The sequence below is a fragment of the Dipteris shenzhenensis genome, chromosome 20 (genome assembly GCF_047967505.1).
Source record: "Dipteris shenzhenensis isolate YYH24624 ecotype China chromosome 20, Dip_SZ_1.0, whole genome shotgun sequence".
Taxonomy (NCBI): Eukaryota; Viridiplantae; Streptophyta; class Polypodiopsida; order Gleicheniales; family Dipteridaceae; genus Dipteris; species Dipteris shenzhenensis.
Window position 1 is genome coordinate 9,002,942 of NC_141615.1, and position 24,258 is coordinate 9,027,199.

General features: G+C 43.3%; 1 protein-coding gene across 8 annotated transcripts in view; it reads left to right on the forward strand.

Annotated features, from left to right (window-relative positions):
• Positions 1-4,159: 4,159 nt before the first annotated feature.
• The window catches only part of LOC147889233 (MAP3K epsilon protein kinase 1-like), a 182,418-nt gene continuing 162,319 nt past the window's right edge, over positions 4,160-24,258 (forward strand). For 7 of the 8 annotated variants that reach the window (XR_015542874.1, XM_087391390.1, XM_087391386.1 and 4 more), the window contains exons 1-7: positions 4,160-4,332; positions 4,441-4,975; positions 5,196-5,330; positions 5,458-5,478; positions 5,577-5,650; positions 5,818-5,902; positions 6,134-6,217. Coding sequence is in view for 7 of the 8 variants with exons in the window: in XM_087391390.1 (XP_087247516.1) it covers positions 4,913-4,975; positions 5,196-5,330; positions 5,458-5,478; positions 5,577-5,650; positions 5,818-5,902; positions 6,134-6,217 (462 nt within the window). In the remaining variant the exon portion in view is untranslated. The remainder of the gene's footprint in view (positions 4,333-4,440; positions 4,976-5,195; positions 5,331-5,457; positions 5,479-5,576; positions 5,651-5,817; positions 5,903-6,133; positions 6,218-24,258) is intronic. The other variant, XM_087391387.1, reaches the window with a different exon arrangement.

Sequence of the window (24,258 nt, forward strand, 5' to 3'; positions counted from 1 at the left end):
AAGAGCATTCCCCTTCCTTGCACAATCCAATGTTTGCTGACATGCAGACCACATTTTCTTGTGGATAGGGACTATAAAGGGCAGCACAGGGACTGTCTACCAAGGCTTGTCCTTTAAGTTGTTGATGCGATTTCCCACGGACTATCCATTCACTTCACCTATCCTGTGCTTTCATTTTCCTTTCATGATTTTAGATTTTGATCGTTGAGGAACAATGTTGATGAGCTACCATAGGTGATTATCACAAACATATTCTCATTAGCTAGCGCAAGTAATCGATCTGATGCTCTTCTTCCCGAACCACTAATTTCTTCGAGCAACTCCGGTAACTCTGAGTTGTTGCCCACATCAAGTGTGATTGAGGAGGTTCAGTCAGAGAAAGCCGCCACGACATGGCTATAGGTGACTACCATTAATGCCAATCTGACCCAAAATCATGGATGAGCGTCATTGAGCAAAAGAGACAGGATATTATCAAGGCTCGGGGTGTCCATCGAGAGGATCTAATGCATACACGTCCTACAAAGAGATCACATGAATCAGTCGACGTTGATGCATATTGCAACAAATGCAGACCCAACCTCTGATCTAAAGGGCTACTAGTATTGTTGTCCTCATGGGCTTAATTCTGTCCAACAAGGCATAATTTGTTCTCAGCAACTATTGGTAGGGGGGTGAGATAAACATATGCAGCATAATCATTCAGCGGTTGAGATAAATATATGCAGCATAATCATTCAGCGGCTGGGAAAAGTAGTCGAATCAAGTGCATCCATGAATTCAGTCGAGCATTTTAATTGTGACAAACTTGTTGAGAGATTTGGGTTGGCAACATTGCAAAAGCTTCCACCGCATGCACTCTGACCAGCCCTCCAGGCTGACTCCACCATTCGATCAAAGTGAATATTTCCAAATAGCTTGTGTTGAGCTTGAATGAAACGGGCCCCTTTTTCACGACCGAGGCAATTGTGAAATAGAATAGATGTGATTAGAAGCTAAAGGAATTTGCGGCGCGTGCGAGATTGGAGGAGGATTGGAGTCACCATGCTAGCAAGGAAGTTTCCTTGGGAGTGATATACCTTTGAAAGTGATGTACCTTTAAAATTTTGAACTAGGGCCTAGTACGGATTTCAATTTCCACCAACAAGATCGATCTCATTGTCTTTGCATTGTTTAGCTTGTTCTTGAAAATATTTAATTTCAAGTCATGTGACAATGGGAAAGCTATGCAGATTCGAACAATGACATATTACACGGTAATCACAAGAAATCCCCTAGTGTTGTAAGGTGCTATTATGATGGACTTCACGTGTGGAACATGCATATTAAGGTGTGAAATGTTTGGCTGTTTCATCATGTTTCTTTGATACTCTGGACAAGTGAAGATTGGGAGAGCTAGCCCCAAGCTACTTTCTCACCTTGATGGATCCAGTTTGTTTGTAGCAAAAGCTTGAGCAAAGAAAGTATTAGCAGTCGTCGCTCATGGTGATTTTATTGACATTCGACTATCATTACAATTATTGACATTCAAGTAATATACCAATATCTCATCCATTCTTGCGAGACTTATTCTCGGCGCTAATATTATTGGCATTTACATTCTTAGCGCATATATTCTCGATGCACAGGGAAGGGCCTGTTCTCTCATATTATAATTCTTTGGGGAAGGAAGCGCGCTGCCTCCCTGCCCCCACTGTGCAATAATAATAATTGTATATTATATATTATCATACAAACATTTTCAATTGCTCGTCCATTCAAAATTGTTTGTTTTCAATCTAAATTCTTACAACATTCCCCCCTTTTGATGCATGTTCTCATGCAAGGGAGCAAGGAAATCCAAGCTGGATGTAAGATCGAAAGATATTGACACCTTTATTCATATGATTGTAATCCATGTGACAATATTGTATAGACTGCAATGAGGATCAGTTATGAGCTCTTATAAGCGTCTTCTTATTCATGTATTTGTTGAACTTCAACTTCCAAAACGCACAAATAGTATGGCTAAGTTAATAATAAATCACCACCTCTGACATTTGTAGAGAGGGTCGGGGTCCTAACGTGTGTCGTGTCTCATGTACATATTTTTACTCATTCAATTTCTTCCTTTAAAAATTTGATTAAATGCTAGGATTCACGTTCAATTTTGGGTTAGTAGTTATGTGCTTGACCACGAAAGGCTGCCTACTGCGACCTAGTTTTTTCTTTGTGTCCATGGTTAGAGGACATTCCTGCGTCCACCATTCTAACATCCTATTTCTCCGCTGAGGCAAAGAATAGAAAAAGTCCAACAGATCCGCCTTTGAAACCACTACAACCATTTGCATTATTAACAATGGTTATTTTGATTGTTTCAATGGTTATTTTGATGGAAACAATATAGAAACATTTTTGCAAAAGATGAAATAACCGTGGATATAAGAGTTGGTAAGGAAGCATTGTAATAAGTATTGATATAACTATCAAAACAAACATCAATATAATCATTTGTATAACTATCAATATAAACATATGTATAACTATCAATATAGATGTTTGTCTAAAGAAGAGTAAAAAGTCCAAAACTAATGCAATGTGTGTTATATGTGAATGACTCTTGCCATTTTAATCTTAGATTTGAACATAAGTAAGACTTGGCATCATAGTTTGTAAGCAGTAAACACATTCTTACTATTTAATCACACAATTCTCACTACATAAGCATAGAATTCTCCTAGTAGAAGGACATCACATGTAAATTTTGTGGGTGGAGAGAGAATTCACAAACTTCTCATGTTGATAAGAAATAATCGGTCTTGATTGGCATGTCTTAGTGACCTTGCAATTGTTGATAGAATTAGCTTCTATGATTTTTTGGAGATTTGAACATGATCTCTAAACTGTTTAGGCATAAACTGTTGGTAGAAGGCTTTCTTGAAGTCCTTCCACTTCTTTGGGGTTCTCAACAACCCTCTTCCTGGTCCCTCTCTTGCTTCTCAAGCAATACTCTCATGCTTTTAGGTGTTTGAATTCTTTTCATTTATTAGGACTCATGAACTTAATGCTTTGGCAAAAAACTCCCCTTTACTCGACATGGTTCTTTGATGCAAAAGATATTCAAATCATATGAGCTTAATAAAAGCTTATCTTATTATTTAGCATGAAGTTGCCATGCTAGCTCCTTATTAATTCATTTATTGTTCATGACATCTTACATGCTCAAATAGATGATAAATAAGTTGATTGTTGTTGATTGGCTTGCATGCATGCATTAAGTTATGAGACATGGAAGTTAAGTTAAGATGCATTGAAACTGTTATGGTTGTTGGTCTCAAATTCATAAGGAGTGATACATATTTAAAATGCATTTTGGAGCTAGGGCATAAAATTTTATCTACCATGGAATGAATATAATGGTATCTTTTTGTTTTGACTAGGAATTGCTTCATAATAATTGAGTGAAGCTTAGTTTAAAAATCCCTTCAATCGTCAATGTTAGTCTAGAGCTATAGCATGGATGTGATATTAAGTCATTGTAATAACATAAATGCCGCATTTTTTTTTCGAGAAATAAAATTGTATTAATGGAAACATAAAAAATAGGATTTATGTTGTTGTAATGCCGTATCATGTTGCAAACATTGGATGATGAGTTGGGTAGCTAGGAATCAATTCTCCTCGATGTGACACTCAACAAGTTTGGAAGAAAGAAACATGGTTGGAGTAATAAAAGATGGGAGGTGTGACACTGATTCCTAGATGGTCTTAGTGTAGGGAGGGAAGTGCCTTGCTTGCAAAAAGTTGCGAGAAAGCTGCATGCTTACTAGCAACACAAAGGTTCTGTGTTTGGTGTATATGCCTGGGAGACAATTTACAAAGCATACTTTATTCTCTTTAAAATTAAAAAAGAAAGCATTTACATTGGCCGAGGAAAGGGGGGAATGTTTTCAACAGACACCGTTGAGTCAAAAAGGCGCCAACTGTCGTCGGATGGGAGCGCATCGGACGGCCAGGAGGGGGCGGGTCAAATCGCATGTGCTGGCGAACAAGGCAGTTGCGGGCCGTCAGATCTGAGCTGGCAGATTAAGGACGCCAGCTCAGCAGGGGAAGGGGGCTCATTCACACCCGGCAGGGGTGGAGGAGACGCACACAAGCTCACAGAGCTCGAGCTTTCTTCTTCATCTCTTTGGCTTTTCTTCTTCATGCCCTTCCGATCGGCCTCCTAGCCTCCATTTTTCTCCTCAAATCCTTCCTTCAAACTCCTTAATCCTCCTTCCCATCGAGAAATCCTGAGAATGCGGTCGGAATGAATGCTGCAGCTCCCAATCCCCGTCTCAATCTTCAACTTCCGTAAGTTCTGTCGAAAATCTGTCTTCCTTCCTCCCTTCCTTTGCTTTCTTTCACCTTCAGTAATTTCTGTCGAAAATCTATCTCCGTTTCGGTCTTTACGCAATGCAGGCAAGGAGATGCGATTTGCTGGGACATTTACTCGAACGCCTGCCAGCCAGAGAGCCCCTGATCCTGAATGCAAGCTCGCGCCATCTATCTCGTATTCGAACCGCGAGGCCAGGCGCTATCTTAAATACTAATAATCAACAAGGTTACGTAAACTTTCGCATCGCTGCATTCCCGTGCTTGCATGCTCGCAGTCGGACGAGGCTGATCGCGATCATAAGTTCGACAGTATGACCGGATTACGTGGATGTACGTCCCATTAGCTTATCGGTTTCGGCCTCTTTGACGGCAGCTTTCCTGTCGTACGGAGGCCAGTAAAACGTGCGTCACTTTGGCACGGTTTTTACCGTCTGCAAGATGGGTTCTAGCGAACACCCCAGAAGTCGTATTGCTATTGTGATCCGGCAGTCATGATCACCGCAATGAAGGCAATCTGTGGCTCGGTCCACGATATACGTTTTGGCTGTCGTGCACCATGTCGGGGCCATCTTCGACTGCACTATCTTTTAAACAATCCAAGACTCTAAAAAACAAATACGTAAGGATTTCTCCTCGCACTATACTCAAAAGCATGCCGCGTTCACAGTGTTTCAACCTGATTTTAAATCACGAGCAATGAGCAAACATGTCAATTTGCAGCTCCAGTCACAAATTAGTATTAGGACGCTTACGTCTAGGTCCGATGCAAGATTATAGCTCTAGGTTAGAACCGTTTCTGGAATTGCTTCTGATAGATATGAGTCTTTTCGCCTGACCAGCTACTAGGCAACGAGATTGGAAAGGGAGCATATGGCAAGGTCTACAAGGGTCTGGACTTGGAGAATGGAGACTTTGTTGCAATCAAACAAGTATCGTTGGAGAACGTATTCCCTGACGACCTTGCAAGTATAGTGGTGCGCTACAACTCTCAATCTTTGTATGGATTTTTAAAAAGTCACGTCAATATAAAACTCAGCTATCGCCATAATGTATATGGATGAAACTGACTTTCTCAATTGTTTGGAATGGACGCTGTTGCAGCCAGAGATCGATCTTTTAAAGGTACAATTATCGTTATCTGTAACTACGGGAGCTTATTTGCTATCCAATGTCTCTCTTTTGCGGTCTGGCAAGGGGTAAATTAACTACTTGTTTTGCAGAATTTGAAGCATAAGAATATAGTGAAGTATCTAGGGTCTTTCAAAACGAAGTCCCATCTTTACATCATCCTGGAGTAAGGAAATGCTCACTGAGATCCCTATTACCTTTATAATCATGCATGCTTTGTTAAAGATTTGGCAAAGCATACCTGCTTTATGTTTTTGAAACTTGTGACTAAAGTATATTCGCCCATAAAGTAATGCGATCCCTGTGATTTTTTTGGTAAATTGTGATGCGTAGGTATGTTGAGAATGGATCACTTGCAAGTATTATCAAGCACTTTGGAGCATTTCCTGAAAGTTTGGTGGCAGTCTACGTTGCTCAGGTCTATATTGGTTGTGACTATCTAAACGGACTGTGTTCCTTTGCAAGTTGGTCTGCGAGGCCATACATATCCAAGGACACGCATTGAATTCTATTTGCTGGAGTATCCTTATTTTGCCTTCTGAACAATTTCCTGCTCAGAACAATTATCAAACGTAGGTTGGGCAAGGCTATTGCATATCATTCCATAGTCTGAACTATAAGGGTTTATGGTTTCTGCATATTATCTCAGGTATTGGAAGGATTGGTGTATTTGCATGAAGAAGGAGTCATTCATCGGGATATCAAGGGTGCCAACATACTTATAACAAAAGAGGTTAGGTGTTTTGCATGTGGTGCTGGTGGTTGTGCAGCTACATTTGCAATATATGCTTCTTGGCTTTACAAATAATTTGGCAGTTATTTCAGGCATGGTGTGTGGAATCTGGACTAGTTTAGAGGGCAGCTCACACATATGGCTTCTACCAAAGTGGAAAAGATCATATACTGGAGAATGGCATCAAGATATTAGAAGTTTCTTGTCTGGTGTGAAGTTAGGATATTCGCCAAAATGCATGCTTGTAAGCAGCAAGGCATGCCAATAAGGGGCTGAATTTATGTACTGAGTGTTTCAAATGAGGCTTCTCTGATTCTAGAAGTTCATGTATGGGGCATCTATTTTGAATGTAGATGGCTGTAATTGCAGCTTCGCCCCAAAATGCCTTTGACAAATTTTTATGCCTTAGCATACACCGAGTCGTCTCCATAAGTGGTCTATTTCTTCTCTCAGCAAGCCCATTTTGCAGTGGAATGTCAGGCACCATTATTTGATGTTGGATCCTATGTTCCTTCAAATATCCCTAAGAAAGCATTGGACATATACTCCCCCCACCTGTCACTTCTGAGTATCTTGCGTTTACAATCTGTTTGGTTCTCAGCCAAAGCCTTGAACTCAAGAGACCAATGAAACACTTGAGATTTCTGTTTTATGGATATGCGCATGTAAAGCGAGAGAAATCATCAATAAAAGTGAAAATGCGTGGGAGTGTTCATAAGACCGCTGTGCACCAGTTGCAACTTTTTCATAGCTCTCATTGAGCCATGCTTGGGAAAAGGCAACCGATGAAACTTTCCAAGTACACACCGTTAAAAAAAAGTTGAAACAGGCTGCTGTAATTTAGGCATCTCCTCAACCATGTTATGTTTGAACAAATATGCTAGATATGAACAAACCGAGCATGCCAAAGTGCACTCATTGAAGACTGAGATAGCCACAGCATGCTGGATGCAGGTTCTGCAAATGCTTGTAAAGACCTTTCTCATATGTGCCGGTGGCAACCATCTTTCATTCTGCATTGATCACCTTGAAACTCCACCAACATATGCAGGTCACGAACAACGGATGGTCTAGAATAGGAATCAGAATCTTTCTTAAATTTGGAACATACCATACATCACGTATGTACTGGGCCTTGCCATTGGCCAATGTCATGGATATCCCGTACCCCCCTGGTTTCTGACATCATTGGCAAACCACTCCTTGTGACGATTCCTGCTTTGGAGGAACCGCTGTCCAAAAACCAAGTATCATTGGCTGAAAATGAAGCACCTAGTGAAGGAATTTCAGGTCCAACCTGCTCATGGGCGTTCCCCTTGCAAACAGTCTCATCAATTGTGGCAAATAAAAAATCCTTGCCATCTTCCACACAATTAGCCTGCGGTTGTGAATCATTTTTCTCATTGATAGGTGCAACAAATTCACGCTAGGATTGCCTTGGCTCTTTCTTTCATTTCCAAGTCTCTTTTGACTTTCTGCAATATAGTGACCAAGCAGCTTGCAGTAATTACATGTAACTTTTTTGACCTTTCTATCCTTTTGTGGAGCTTTGCCAGATGCATTACTTTTTTCCCCTTTGGCATTGTTGTGTTTCTGCAGTTTCCCCATGATAGGGGCAGCAAATTCTTGCTCCACCATTCCTGCAACAACAAACCACTAGCTCCTCAAACGAGATTGGATCTGCCCTTAGGGAAATACTTAGTGAAGTAACGAACACCCTGTATGAAGGGGCCAAGCTGTTGAGAATAATTGAGGCCGCTTTTCTCTTCAATACTAACTGATCTCTCAAATCTTCAAATTTTTGATACATGCTCCATGATGGATTCACCATCTTGCATTCTGAGCTCTTTAAGTTGATTGGTCAAAGCAATGAACCTTGCCTCATTAACATGATACATGTTTGCCAATATTTTCCAAGCATCCTTAGCATTAAGTCACGACTTGACGTTTCTTCATAATGGGCCTTTTCACTAACAATGCTATAAGAGAGACAGCCTGGGCATTTCTCAGAACAAATTTCTTTTGATACTCTGTGGGAGAAGGGGACGAACAAGAAGAAGGGACCTGACTGCCTGCCGTGCTGGCAACAGTAGGAGCAAGAGGTCTTCTTAACCCTGAAACTGTATCCCATGAACCTTTCCCAGCCAAAATATTTTTTAGCATAAATGACCACAATCAATAATTCGACCCATCCAATTTGTCACTTTCAGTCAACGAGCCAAAACTAGCAGAAAGAGACATGTTGGTCAAGTGCAATGAACGGAAACCTAAACAAAAGAGAATGCCTTCTTGTCCTTGCAATTTATCTGTCCACAACTGATTTTCCCTAAATCTCAAGAATTTCCAGCATAAATTTGTGAATTGGCCAGCAATGCTTGCTCCCAAGGATGCAAAACCCAGTGTACGTGCTCAGTGCAAATCAAATAAACTGTATGATACTTGCAAACACTTCAAGAGGGCTTAGAGCTGAAGGAACAAACTCCAATTTGAAAAAGGGCAGCTAGAACTTGAATCGAACATCGCAGTTCAGAATGTCCTCTACAACTCTGTCTTCTACAGCAGCCTGAAATATGAAGTTTGGCTAGAAAATTCGCCACAAGTGTCCCTGGTATTTTTAAACACTGCAAAAAAATCCTCAAAAAGTTACGAATTCTGTAACAAATCTGCCACTACTTGCCCATGAGCCGATTGGATGTGAGAACGACCAGGCTGGAGACCTAAATTTTGTACAAGCAACACTTACTCACACTTTAAAAGCAGGTTAAAAAACGAGCTGTTGGGAAGTAGTAGGAGTTACCACATGCTGAAGGAATTGAGAAAAAAAACAAACTAACAAGCTCAATGAACTAAGCCAGTGACTGAAGCTCTCATTGGAAAGTTCGACCAAAGCTCTGATACTAATTGTGGGTGGAGAACACTTTGTGTGATATTCCACAACGACTCAACTGAGATAGAATGAAGTACAAAGGATGGGTTATATATGGAACCCATACAACATAAAAATAATAAACTAGGCTAATTAATGATTAGACTAACACTAGCCTTCATAGCTATACTATTGTAAATGCTACCTATAGATATCTGGGTGGCTTGGTGCAGTCGTGTGATGGTGGTAAAACAGAACTAGATCGAGCTGTGGCTAACTATTTCAGCCTAGTTAGTCAGTCTTAGACTAGTCCTTTTCAAACCCCATAGCAGGAAAAATAAATTCAGACAGGGAATGCTTGCCTATACATTTCCATTTATTAGCTGAGAGTTAATTGCTGAAATAGACAGGGAGGTACCTTTTAGAGAGAGAGAGAGAGAGAGAGAGAGAGAGAGAGAGAGAAAAGAAAGAAAGATATATTAACGTCCTTGTGAGACCTCACGGGCCTATGGGACAAACACACACCAAAAGGTGAACACCATCAGTTATAGACTGAGAGTCTCTTGTGAGTGTATATAGCACTCACAAAGTTATTAGAGGTTAACAACAGTCCACTAGAGTCTACTACCAACGATAATCGGCCTGCATTACATCATTTTAAGACTGAGAGTCTTTAGGCTTGGATTTGAAGTCTCTCATAAGTGCTTTTCCATCTTTGTAAACAGCCCATTTTCCTTCCTTTCGAGCATCCTTCACTTTAGCCGATTCAGTGGCCTTCATTTTGAGCTAAGTTGGGGTGAGCTCCTCCGCTATCCATATTTTAGTGCCTTTCAGCTTATTGGTTTGCTTAAGAATCTTGCTTCTTTTCATCTTGTTCTGGAAGCATACTCCCCTCCTGTAAGACAACTATTACGTCTTCAGCATCCCATTCTAGTTGTGGGGTTCTTTCCATGACATTTTCCAGTTTTTCCTTTTGAGTTCCTTCAAACCAGCCCTCTGGTAGCCCCCCTATGTGTACGAGTCGTCTATTAGCCACCCTCTTTTCCTGTTCTTGTACTTCTTCATACACATCCGATGTGTTAACTTTAGTGTCCAGTGTTGCTGTAATTTCCTGTTTTACTGATTGGAGCTGACTTGTGACCAGGTCCTGGACTTTAGTCACCATCTGTGGTGTGGGTGCTGCTTTATTGTGTATCTGCAGTACCTCATGAATAATTTCCTGTTTTCCTTGTGCTTCCCATGCATCTGTTTCCTTCTCTAAAGCTGCAAGTCTGAGCTGGAGCTCACGGATTTCCTGCTGTAAGTAATAAATATGCTCTTGAAGGTCTATCATGCTTACCATTCTCTTCTGCTGTAGATAGTTCTTTGCATATGGGGACGGTATCTTTGCAAACATGTAGGGGGGAGGTGAGGGGAGAGCTGTAACGGAGGAATAAAGTGCTTTTGTCGGGGTCGACACAAGTGTCTTGATCTTGGGAAAGGCCACAGGTGTCTTGGCATCCCCATCCATAGTGGCCTACATATATTCCGGCGCCCCTTGCTGTAACTAACCCACAGGGTTGGGTTTTTGGGGCTCAGCCCAAACCTTGGGGTTACGTGTCCCTTGCTGAGGCGGACGGTGACTTCTGGTGGTGGCGACTGCTGGCTGCTGTTGGCGGCTGCTGCTGGTGGCTGAGCGGGAGGCTGAGGGGGTGAGGGAGGTTGAGGCGGAGAGGCTGAGCGAAGGGGCAAGCGGGAGAGAGAGGCTGAGGGAGGGGCTAGCGGGGGGGGGGGAGAGAGAGAGAGAGAGAGAGTTGTATTAATGTCTTCGGGAGGCCTTGCAGGCTATCAACAAAAAAACTCATACAAGCCGCTATGGCTGAAGCAAAGGGCTCGGTAAGACCCTTGTTGAGTGCTAGGCTAAGATAATAATCTCGAAGTCTCAAAATCTCTCGGAAACTCTCAAGAGACTCAAGTAGGTAGTGCGAAAGCTCCAAGGACATATTTAGGTCATGGTATCCTCGGATGAGACGCAAAGATGTCGTGTATCTTAGCTGTTGAGCTCTCTCTCGCTATGGCGGGGGGCATGGTCTCGAGCCATATCAAGGGTGACCTTGGGTATGTCGGTCTCTTCAGGGTAGAGCAACGACGGGCTGGACCTCTATCATGTACTCTGCTCTACGTCGTCTCCTCCTGCTGATGTCGGCTATCTCATGTCGCCCTCATGTCGGCTATCTCCCCCTCCTCTACCCCAGTGTGTCTTGGGGTGACTCGAAGGCATAGAAGTGGGTGATGTGTCTTTGTGTCCGATTGGTGTCTTGTGGTACTATCACCTCTTGCTATCTGATCTGGTGTAGTAGGGTCTCTCTGTGTCATCGCATCTCCATCAGAAAGAGGCCAACGCACACCTGGTTTTGGAAATGGATAAAACGGGAGAGTGGTCCAAACCCGTGTCCCTCTTGAAAGAAGCAATTGTAGCATCCTTGGATCTCATAGTAAGTGGGGCAAATGCATAGGAAGTGCTCCTCTATTTCCACTGCTGCCAGTGTGCATAGCTTGGAAACCTATTGCTCTCTAGGTGTGCCGCGGCCCTACCTACCTCCATCCTCAGCTGGTGAAATGAGACCTGCATCTATCCTATAGCATGTATGTCCTCTAGGTACTGGGGCCTAATGATCAGTCCCTCTTTTGATACTCTCAAGAAGTGGTCACGGTATAGTTGGATCTTGGTTGGGAAGTCTTGGTTCTCTGCCCAAGTCTGTGATGTACATGGCTGGAGTAGGTCTAATTGTAAGATATGGTTGATCTCATCTCATAGGATCTGGAGGGATGGGGCATCTAGACTATATTGAAAGGGGGGCAGGCGATCCGTCTTTTTTTTTTTTTGCAAAAAAAACTTCTATCACGTATGAATGAAAACCGTAGAGCAAGCTCAATGCGAAAGTACATCATGTCAATAAAAAAACATGAGAGAAATCAAAGCTAAAAACGAGCTAGCAAATAACCAGGGATGAGGCTGAAATTGCCAAGTCAACCCTGAGATAGAACTAGAGAAGAAAGGAGATCCCCTTCAAACTCTGAAGAAAGTGTTCCTCCTAGCAGAGGCTGCTCTCGATGACCCTTGCATACTCGCCCAGATGGTCATCAAGGTATGTATAGTGTCAGTCCAAGTACTTGCCAATATCTGAGAGGGGTGAACCTGGGATCCATCCAATGCCTCTATACATGTGGCTCTCCAAATATGCCAAGCTGCAATACTAGCTAAAATCACCCATGATGTGTCTACCGAAGCATGTGCAGCTTTGAAAGGAGTAAAAGCAACATCCTGTAGGGAACATGACTCTACTAAGTGTCGGCGAACCAAAAAAGCCCCATTTGAATCATGTCTCTTGAAAAAGACGTGAGGCCCCGTAAGAGAAAGCCAAACCACTGAACCCCAGGTCATGAAGAAGGGTGAAGTGTGGAAAATACATAATATCCTCGCAACACCCTTCCAAATCGTCTTTGCCTGTCTGCACCCCCAAATACAATGCTGAACTGTCTCAATCGGCAGAATAGCAACGAGGACATGTAGGGTTAGCCTTGAACCTGGACCTCCACAGGTTCACCGCAATCCCTCCATGAATAGAAAAGCAAAAGAAGAGAGTGATTTTTCTATTCCTGAGGGTTTTCCAGAGTCTCCTCCAAAAGTTTTTCTGCACATCTGCAGAAATGTGAAAGCTATCCCAATAAGGAGATCTAGAGGGCCTCCAAACTCTGCAACTAGCTGAAATCTCTTGGCATTTCTAATCGTGTAACGAAAGAAGGGGATGCTCTTCTCTCAGTGTCCTTCATCAATCCACTCCCACTCTCCAGGGTCCCATTGCAAACATGTGATAGGGACACCTCCATAGAGCCAAAGTCTCCATGAACCCGAAGCCAGAAGAAAAGGGACACATCTGAATGCCCTGATTACAAAACCATTTGGAGATGCGTGCAAATCAGAGTGTGTTGACCCCACTCTCAGCTAATTGCCTAGATGACTCCAATACCAACCTCAGTTACCTCCAGCTAGGTAAGGCCCACACCCTATGTAGAGATGTCACTTTTTGGAAGATGGCATCATTCTGCAGTGATGTCATAGTGAACTCTGCCTATATGATTAGGTGAGGAACCGATGGGTTAGTCATGATCATCCTAGACCCCATAGTCACTTGTAGCCTCTCGAATCTCCGCCACTCTGTTGTCGGTATGTCCAGAAGGGTGCTACATACATGGTTGTCGGTCTCGCGAGTGTATCAAAAAGCCATACCTTCATCGGGGGGACTTGGAAGTGTGCCTGGAAGCATTGACTCTCTAGCCGAGCTAGAGCTCTACCCTCGTGTGAGTTGTGCCCGAGCTCCATGTGTCATCGTGAAGACAGGCCCTACGAAAACTACCCCAAGCTAGGTATACAACTATACTATCTCCACTGGCTCTTCTCCATATGTGAAGTTGTGTTGCTGAAGTACAGCTCGTGAGGTGTTGAAGATCATAACCTTAGTCTTGCCAAGGCTGACAGTCAAGTCTCTCTCCCTACAAAACACCTCTAAGGCCTCGACTTGATAGACCTCCAGATGTGCGTACCCTCCCTCTAATTGACTCATATAGGCTCATCACACCCCAGATCATGACTCCCGGTATTTGCATCTCTTGAAGCCTTCGAATCAGGCGGGCTCAGCCGCTCATAGGATTGTGTCAAAAGCGTTCCGAAAGTCTACGAAGCAAGCATAGACTTTCATAGATCTAGATCACGCCTCCTCAAAATGATTGTTCATAAGGTGAAGATGTGGTCAAGGGTGGAATGCTGCCGTCGGAAACCAACGTGTCCCATGTGCCTCTGTATATGAGCTGGTCTCTTGCTCTAGCACCTATCCATATATCTTGGCCAATGTGTGGCCTATCATGAGTGTGCGGCAGTTCCCCGTGTCCATAAGGTCCCCTACTTTGTGTATCGGTACAACAGTAATGGTGCTTCAAGCAGGAGGGAAGCCATGGCATACTGCATGATTAAACATTTGTGCAAGGATCGGAGCCAAGATCCCCTGCCCAGTGTGCAAATTATTCTGTCCTCAACCCCTCATGATCCAGGGCTTTCCAGTTGTGGAGTCGGCATAGCGCAGCCTGCACATTCTATGCAGTGAACAAGGAGGATGTGGTGGGCCTGGGTAAGGAGGACAAGTCTAGTGGTGCCTGTATCGGGAGGTCGTAGAGCGAGGTCGCATATGTGTGCCAAACTCCTGGATGGGTGATGGGGATGGGAGAGTGTAAGTCAAGGACTGTACTTACGTTAGTACTTGTGAGGTGCTGCACAAGGACAGTCAAGGTTAATTCCTTATTGAATTTCAGCTTCAGTCAAGAGCTATGTTGTAAGAATTCAGTGTCGTATTATAACAGTGTATTGATCAAAAGCGGAGTACAAACAGGCAGCCAGGCCTTTTAAAGATTAGAATAGGCTGTTTTTACAAATTTGTATATGGGATAATACCTCAAAACCGTCACATGGCCTTCTAGCAGCCTAAAGTACAAAGTACTAACTAAAAAGCCAATTGAAAAGCCACTAAAGTATCCCTTTTGTTATAGGGGGGAAGTAGACTCCAGTTAAAACCACCCTCATCAGTATTTGGCACAATATTATCTATACACTGAGTGTCATCTGCGAGCAGGGTACAGAGGATTCCAGAGAGACCGCCGAAAGGTGTGAGCATTTCTACAAGCCTTGGCTTACAGGTATCACACAGATCAAGGTATCCACTGGTTCTATACCCCTCCTCTTGGCTGTTGGCATCTGCTTTTGGGGCACTCTAGGCAGTGAACTAAGACCTTGAGAGATGGACTACAGGATAGCCAGCACTTGTTTTTTAATGCCTCATGAATTGCTGAATTTATAATTTTCAAAGCTTCTGGAAAAAAAATGAAGAGTGCAGCCTAACCCTCGTAAGGGTAGTTTCTATGGCCCAAAATGAAATCTAGAGGCCTAATCCCTCGTTGACGTAACCTTTGATATGGCGGCTTCAAGAGAAGATCAATGGGGGCATGGTCTGACATGGGATCCTGGTCAAAAGCTAGGTCGAACCACCCTCTGCATGGCCCAATCGGCTGAATTAAAATGGTCCAATCGCTAAAGGACATCATATCTACTTTTTCCCAAATAAAAAAACAAGGCTGCCATGCATACATGGACTTGGGCTCTCAGCAAAGGCTCCTTGCCTTAGATGTAGAAAATTAATTGTTACTAGGGCCCTTGCTCCCGACGGGGGAAGGGGGGGGGGGCTTCTGTGAAGGAAGGATCAAACATGGGTTCCTCCCCAGACTAAGATGAGAGCCGATCATGTGGAGCTAGCTTTAGTGATGGCTTAGGGCATCCACTAGGCTACTCGGGTTACAAACTGAATTCAAGAAGAATGTTGAGTTGGATGCAACCTTGCCATTTAACCTAGTATAAGATGTGGTTTTATATCATGTTTCTTGATTCGACACACGTGTTTAAATCTTTTTTGTAGTCAACCATTTGAATCTACTTGCCTACAATATTAGCTCATTATATGTGAGGTACCTTATTGAACAAGTAAACACATGGTGAAACTCCATCTCATGGGCCATTTTATTGTATGATATGTTGTGTTTCTCAACCCTTTTACTAATAAGGCTCTATACCATTTTTGTTCGATGGGTCATAGATCCTAACCAGTTGCTTGTCATGGCTCAATGGTGGATGGACACTTCAACACCTAGTGTGGGATCCCAAAGAATGGCAATGGATTGGTTTGCTATCTTCCGTTCTTCAACTATAGAGGAATGCAAAACAAGGCCAGCTTCAAAGCCTGCAATGGATACCCACACAGAGAGCACATTGGGAGACCTATGGCATTTATTTGCCCATGTACCCAAGCTGAACATACATAAAGGATCATTGTTTGCACAAGCATGGTATATAGAAATTTCTCATTAACCAATTCCAAAGATGTGTCTTCCTGCACTTATTTTGGAAGCTATACAAAGCTTCCAAACCTCCCAGAATCCTCCTCTCCACACATGCATCCCATTTGTAGTTTCTTGTAAATTCCAGCCCTAGATATTTATATGTGTTGAATATATATATATATATATATATATATATATATATAGAGAGAGAGAGAGAGAGAGAGAGAGAGAGAGAGAAGGAGAAGAGAAGGAGAAGAGTTTTCTACGTCGTAGGAACAATCCCAAGGAGCCAGTCTGACTCATCCGGCGCGATCCCGGGGGATCGAACACACACACCCAACGACATGAGCCAGAGCCTTAACCACCAAGACCCACGCGGGTTTTACAAAACTTGGTGGGGAAGGATGGCTTATACACGGAAGGAGAAGAGTTTTTTACATGTCATATCAAAATGTGCCCACAAGAGAGAGAGAGAGACAGAGAGAGAGGTAGGTTAGTAGAGAGGAAGCTGAGAGTAGATTGGGACAACATGTCATATCAAAATGTGTCCACAAGAGTGAGGGGGGAAGACTTACATAGTCCCTTCCAAATATCCCCACTTGTGACCCCTATAACATCCTCGTTTGCCCCTAGGGCTATCTCTAACTTAGTCCATTGTGGATCCTTCATTACAGCATCCCTTCTTGAGGAGATTTGCCTCAAAATGTCAATTGCGGCTGTCATAAAAGGAATGCTTAAACAACAATGTGCTGTTGAGCAGCCTCACAGATTATCCAGAACAGCGCGTGCTGCTGATCAGCCTGGCAACAGACTAGGGTATGCTTGCACAATGTTCCCTGGCTGCCAAGAATTTTTAATGCTTCGATAATCCCTCAAATTTGATGAAGTACTTAGTGTATACCTTGTTATAGAGTACTTGGTCTCATAAACCCACAATGGGCTTGAGGACTAGATGACATGGCCTTCTTCATCCATAGGTGGCGATTCAGGGAGAACAGGCACATTCTAGCCCACATCCGGTTTTTAGTAGTGAGACATGAAAACAATTGTGGATCCTGGAGGAAGGTGGTAACTCTAACTGATAAGCTACCGCCTTGACCCTATGAATGATTCTGTAAGGACCATAATACCGACGAGCTACTTTGTGTTGGTGAGACATATTGATTCTTGTGGAGACTTAGATACACATAGTCCCCTTCTTTGAGCAATAGGTACCTCCTATGCTCATGCGCATATTTATTGGCTTGGCTTGGGCTTCAAGAATGTTCTACTCTACTTCTATGGGAGAAAAATCAATGTCAAGACTGATCACAAGACACTTCGATCTTCTCTAACCAAAGAGGCAGTTGGCTTGAGTGCAGTCTTATGACTTTGATATTGAGTAATAGGTCCGCATGACATTGAAAAATGGGTATTAGCAATTAGTCGAAGGGAGTGCGATGGCCGATTGACTTAGCTTTGCAAAGGGCATCGAATTAACCTAAGCGATTCGTGGAGAAATAAATGCTATTCATGGAGAACTAGTGCAAGGAGGCATGCAAGGGCTGAGTTGGCTCCCCTTCGTTGTGTATTTCAACAGTAGAAGACGGGGGTGCAAGCCCTCTCGTTCCTTGCCCGCAAGCTTCCTGCCTAGCTACCCTGCTCCTAATTGAACGGCTCCCTGCTCTTTGCTCAACACCCGACGTATAGTCCGTACGACCTACAAGTACCATCGCTGCTCTTCCGTACAATTCGTACCTTTCGCTTGTAGTTCGTCCGGACAGCCATACAGCAGCCCACGCTGCTGTCCGTACGCCCGTACTAGTGACGAAGCTCCAGCCATACAGCCTGTCGTACATCAGCCCGTGAACAGCCGTATAGCGTCTGTACGCTGTACGGATTTCGGGTTTGTCGTACAGCCATACGTGTAATCCATACAGTAACAGACGCTGTACGGATTTCGGGTTTGTCGTACAGCCATACGTGTAATCCATACAGTACATGCGCTGATTGGCCGTACACTCCTGTGTCAGCCAGCCGTACAGAGATGCACCAGTCAACCGTACGTCCGTACAACACCACCAACCTCTACCTCCGTACAACAGCAGCAGCAACCGTACACTCGTACAGCAAGAGCCGTACATCCTTACATTTCGTCCGTACACAGAGCTTCGTACAAGTCGCCGTACATAGCCCATACATTGTACGGATTTCGTACTGACAGTTCTGTACAAGTTGAGGAGCCCGTACTTTGTGCAGAGTTTTTCTTTGCAGGTGGACTTTGGAAGGTGTTTTCTCATAGGCATTTGCGCAGAGAACCATTGTTTGGTTTGCATTTTGGGAGCTTTTGCATTTTTTGCAGAGAATTGCATAAATTTGGGGCTTTTAGTTGATTTGCCCCTTTCAAGTGCAATTTCTTGCAGAAATTTGGGGCTTTTGCAGGCAGAGTGCAATTTGTGCAACATTTGGGGTTTTCAGACCATTTGTCCTCTTTTGTATGCAATTCCCACAAGAAATTGGGGCTTTTGCATTTGGGTTGCAATTTTGCAGGTAAAAGAGCATTTTGGAAGTTTGCAGACAGTTTTGGACTCAGTACGAGTCAAATTGCAGACTTTTGCCACCTTTTGCAAATTCTATTTGCAGATTTTTGGGCATTGAGCAGAGCATTGTGGTGCATTTTGAGCCTTTGACAGGCTGTGACAGTATTTGACACTGTGGGCATATCTTTCTTTGCAGATTTTATTTGTGCATCTTACATCCCAGGAAGGGATTTTACTTGTTCAGTTTGCTGTATTTCTGAGTTTATCCGGCAAAAATGGCACAGAATAACTCAAATGAGGTGTTCGGGGTTCTCACACAAGAGGATAAGTTGGATGGCACCAACTACTGATTGTGGAGTTTCACGGTTCGAAATATCTTAGTTGGCAAAAATCTTTGGGATTATGTCAATGGAGATGAAGAAAGACCAGATACAACGCCTATACCTATCACTCCTACAGCTGGAGGCAGGGGTAGAGGTACAAATACAGCACAAGTAATTGGAGCAGCCGCTCCAGGAGCTCCCACAGCAAAGCAGAAAAGATGGGACTCTAGAGATGCACAAGCTCTTTCAGTAATTTCTCTTTCTGTCAAGAGGTTCATTATACCTCATATTCGGTTATGCAAGACATCTATGGCAGCTTGGGTAATACTGGAGAGTATGTTTGCAGCAAGAAACGATGCCAGAGTTTCCTTTCTGAAGCGAGAACTTTCCCATACACATATGGAGGAGGGAGATTCCATGAATTCTCACCTCACGAAGCTTCAGGATCTCAGGGAACAATTGCTGAACATTGATGAAGTCATTCCGGATTCAGAGATGATCTCCACCACTATGAACTCTTTTCCTGAGTCCTATCTTGGTTTCCACACCTCGCTGAATTTGTCATTGAGGGGGGGCAGCAATCCTCTCTCCTTTCACGAGTTGGTAGGACTTCTGTTGCAGGAAGAACAAACACACAAAAATATGGCAACCCGGGTTGGCGAGCATGCTATGCTCTCTAACTTCAAGCCCAAGGGTAAGGGGCAGCATAAGCCACATGCCCATCAGCCCACACCCACACATCAGCATAAAGCTGATTCTGGACAGCCTTCTTATAAGGCACAGGGTGATACAAACAAGCAGAAAAAGAAGGGCATCTGTCATTACTGCAAAAAGCCAGGTCATTATATTGGAGAGTGCAAGAAGCGCATAGCCAAAGAAAAGAAAAGGGATTCCGGTATGGCTGTATCAGATGCATTAGGTCCACATTGCCATGATGGAGGAAAAAATTCTCTATCCTTGTTTGCCTCTAGGCACCTTAGGTGAGGAAGGCAAGACACTTTAGACCAGCACATGCATCAATGGACACACATTGTGAGATTATAGCCAACCATGCATCATGGCATATTTACATATCTAGATGCACCTAGGCACATGATGGTGCCCATGTCAACCCATCTCACGTATTTGGAGACTTTGTACACATTTTGATGGTCAGTTGGTCGACTATGTCGGGGTGTTCAATTCTTTTGCCAAGAGGGGGAACTGGAGAGGTTGTCCCTTCTTCTCGAAGGTCACTACAAGTTCGAGGCCACAAACAAATCCACACCCACATATACTTGAGCATCCTTTGATAGAGGTCTGAGTGTTGAGTTTCTATCAAGATGAAGGGAAGACCCAACCATGACAAACGCTAGTACTAAAGGAGAACGCGAATAAAAAAGTAGTCCACATTGACTTCATTCAAGCTACAACTGCTTGTGAGACTATACGATTTCATTTTAGTCTCTTCCCAAAGGGTGTTTTAAGTGAAAAATGCATAGACAAGCTAAGCTGGGCAACACACCACTTTAAGATAGAAAGAATTTATCACAATATCTACTAGCCGCATGGATGAGAACTTCAAAGGTTAAATTTTCATGTCCACAAATATGGCAGGAACATATATTTAGATAAATCCAAGAACATGCCCAAAACTCATCCTTTGAAAACACATTACAATGTATATTTTCAATCTCCTGACAATTACTCTCATGGTCAAAATCCGTGACCCATCATGCATAGTAAAGACTAGCTACTATGATGACCACCACCATCATCAACGATGGGTATGATCTATAGTATAAACATATGCTCTCATAGCATTGGGTATATATGATCATAGTATACATATATGCTTACAAACACACCTACACAACAATGCATATTTCAACATCCATTTATACAAAAGTCTTCATGTTGTATCCATTGATTCGGATATATCAAGATTATCTATCTATTTCCCGATTCAATCCGGTGAAAGAGGATCTGGGAAGTTCGGCACCAGCAATCAAAAAGATTCTGGAGCAGTATCGGGCTCGAGTACGGGTTTCCCAGTCATGGTGGCATTTGAGGTTCTGTCAGGTTTCCAAAGGTGAAGGGCAAACTCAGCCATGACAAAGGGTAGCACTAAAGGTAATCTAAATTTTTAAATGTTAATTAAGTTAAAATCTTTATAAGCACACTTCCGGTAGCAAACACATGTTAGAAATTAGCATCTCTTTGTATCAACATTCTCACTTCATATATTTCTTTTATACAGAGACACATCAGAGTCCGGAGCGCCCACTACTAGTAGTCAGTGGGGGTATGCATGGAAGTCTGCCTACAGAGATGAGATGAGGGATACAGGAGGAGTTCAAGGGTCAGGAGGAGTCGCAGTCCTTTTGGAGGCCATCTCAATGGAGCAGAGAGATGCACATTCCAGGTTTCTTTGGATCCGGATTCGGCACATGGACACTCGAGATTTCTTTATTGCAATTCGGTAATTCCCCCCTGAGACCTCCCACTTTGCAAGAGATATTCGAGGTGAGGAGGAGACATCTCCATTTGCTGCTCTTTATCGGTCCATTGTTGACTTCTCTAGCTGTGGAGAAGTCCTCCTAGTTGGGGACTTCAACGTGAGGACATGCGCTCATCAAGCACCACTCCTCAACTTCAGGAATGATTCCACTCTACTCCCAGACATTGACCTTGAGGAGGCAAGTATGCTATGGGTTTCGACTGACAGACGAGGACCGTTCACATCTTGTTGCAGCCAACTTGGTTGAAGAGCACTATGCCTTTTTGACTTGCACTTCAGATTTTTTAGTGGGTAGTTCAGATACTACAGCCACTAATGATGATGACCCATATGCTTTTTTGACTTGCAATTACGATCCTTCAAAGGATGAATGCTCTTTTAGTGTTGATGAGACACTACATGGTATTTTGATAGTGGTGCTTCAAAGCACATCACTTCCAAGAAAAATCTGTTTGTAACTTTGCATTCTTCACCCACCAACAAGAAGGTCACTTGTGCAAATAATTCTTCTCATTCAGTATGTGGAGTGGGAAATATTATTCTCACATCCACTGATGGCACAGATTTCAGAATTTCAGATGTACTCTATGTGGCAGGTATAAAGAAGAATTTTCTTTCAGTGTCCTCACTCAATAGGGGAGGATTTCAGGTTGTTTTTGATGATGACAAGTGTGCAGTCAGAGACAAAGAAAATGAATATGCTTTGAGATTGTCTAGCACTTTGTATCGGGGTCTTTTTCTTTTTTTTTTTCATGAAAAAGACTTCTATTAAGTAAGAACAAAAACCCGCGAGAGCAAGCTCAAAGCGGAATACATCATGAAATCATGAGGATAATAAAAAACCCCCTCAGGGTGAGGTGGAAAGAAACCAAGGCTGAGGCTGAAAGTGCCATCTCAACCCTGTAGTAGATTCAGAGAAGAAAGGAGAATCCTTCCATTCCCTGAAGAAAGAAGCCCTCCTAGCTGAGGCTGCACGGGAGTCCCCCTGCATACCCGTCCATATCGGGGTCTTTTTCAGCTTGATTTATATGAAAAAAGATCCCATCTTGCATTATCAGTTAGCACTCCCACTGCTGCAATGCACAATGCGGAGTTGTGGCATGCTAGGTATGGGCACATGAGCTATGGCAGCTTAATGACACTTCAGAGGCATGATATGGTTGAAAATGAGACAGGACTCAAGGTGCAGACACTTCGCACAGATCGAGGGGGGGAGTACATGTCTCATGAATTTGAGACATTTCTGAAAGAAAAAGGCATTATGCATCAGCTTACAGTGAGGCTTACACCTCAACAGAATGGCAAAGCTGAGCGGAAGAATCGCACCACCATGGAAATGGATAGATGCATGCTCACAAGTAAGAAGTTGCCTCACAGGTTTTGGTTGGAAGGCCTCATGTGTGCCAACTATATTTTAAATCGGGCTCCTACAAAGGCTTTGAAAACAATGACTCCCTATGAGGCATGGCATGGGAGAAAGCCTTCAGTGGACCACTTCAGAGTTTTTGGTTGTGTTGCATATGCCCAAGTGCCTGTGGAGTTCAGACACAAGTTGTCAGATAAGGCACTAAAATGTCACAAAGCAAAGGCTATCGTCTCTACAATCCTGCTACACGCAAGATTTTTGTCAGTAGAGATGACATATTCTGTGAAAATTCTGCACATACAAATGCTGAATTTCAAATTGTGGCCTCTTCAGATGATGTGTTTGAGGGGATGCTTTCTATAGCATTTGGTTCCCCCGCTGAAAATCAGAATTTACAGCAACCTCTGCCAGTTCCACAAGTACAGATTCAGCCCCCAGCTGAATTGGTACAACCCAGGGTGTGGATGAAGTTGTCAGGCAAGAAATTCAAGAGATACAAGCAGCCAAAACAGTCCCGCATTGGCTGCTTCATATTCTCAGGGAGAGTAGGCTTGAAGCTCCATTGCCTGGCAGAACTCGTAGTGCAGTAAGGCACATGGAGGGAGCTCATTCAGTTGAATCAGCTTATGCAGGTACTCTTCTTGATGAGGAGGAGCCTGAGACATTTGAAGAAGCAAAAGATAATGTGCATTGGATGAATGCCATGCACGATGAGTTGGAGTCCATTAATAAAAATCAGACTTGGGATGTTGTGGATTTGCCACTAGGCAAAAATGCCATAGGTACACGGTGGGTTTTCAAAGTCAAAAGAAAGCCAGATGGGTCTGCTGATCGGTACAAGGCAAGGCTGGTTGCAAAAGGATATGCTCAGAAAAAGGGCATAGATTATGAAGAGACTTTTGCTTCTACATCCAGGATGACAGCCATCAGGTCAGTTATAGCCATGGCTGCAAATTTTGAATGGAATGTTCATCAGTTGGACATTAAAACAGCTTTCCTTAATGGAGACTTGTTGGAAGAGGTCTATGTCAAACAACCTCCGGGCTTTCAAATTTCAGAAAATGCACTTCAGGTATGCAAGCTGAATAAAGCTTTGTATGGGCTGAAACAAGCCCCACGTGCATGGTATGCCAAAATTGATGCCTTTCTGACCAGCAAGGGGCTGCATAATAGTCCAACTGAGAGCACCCTCTACATCAAGAAGGATGGGGGGGATATTTTGGTCATCATTCGTTATGTAGATGACATGCTGCTCACCGGATCAAATGAGGAAGTAATTGCAGATTTCAAGGCCCAATTGAAAGCTACATTTGATATGTCAGACTTGGGCTTGTTACATTTCTTTTTGGGGATCCAGTTTATTCAAGAGAAACGTGGCATTGTTATGTCTTAGTCCAAGTTTGTTCAAAAGCTCTTGGACAGATTCAACATGCATGATTGCAAGCCTATGTCCACTCCCATGGAGCCGGGGCTGAAGCTTACAATGCATGATGCGGGTGAATCAATTGATGTCACACTCTATAGTCAGGTTGTTGGATGCCTCATT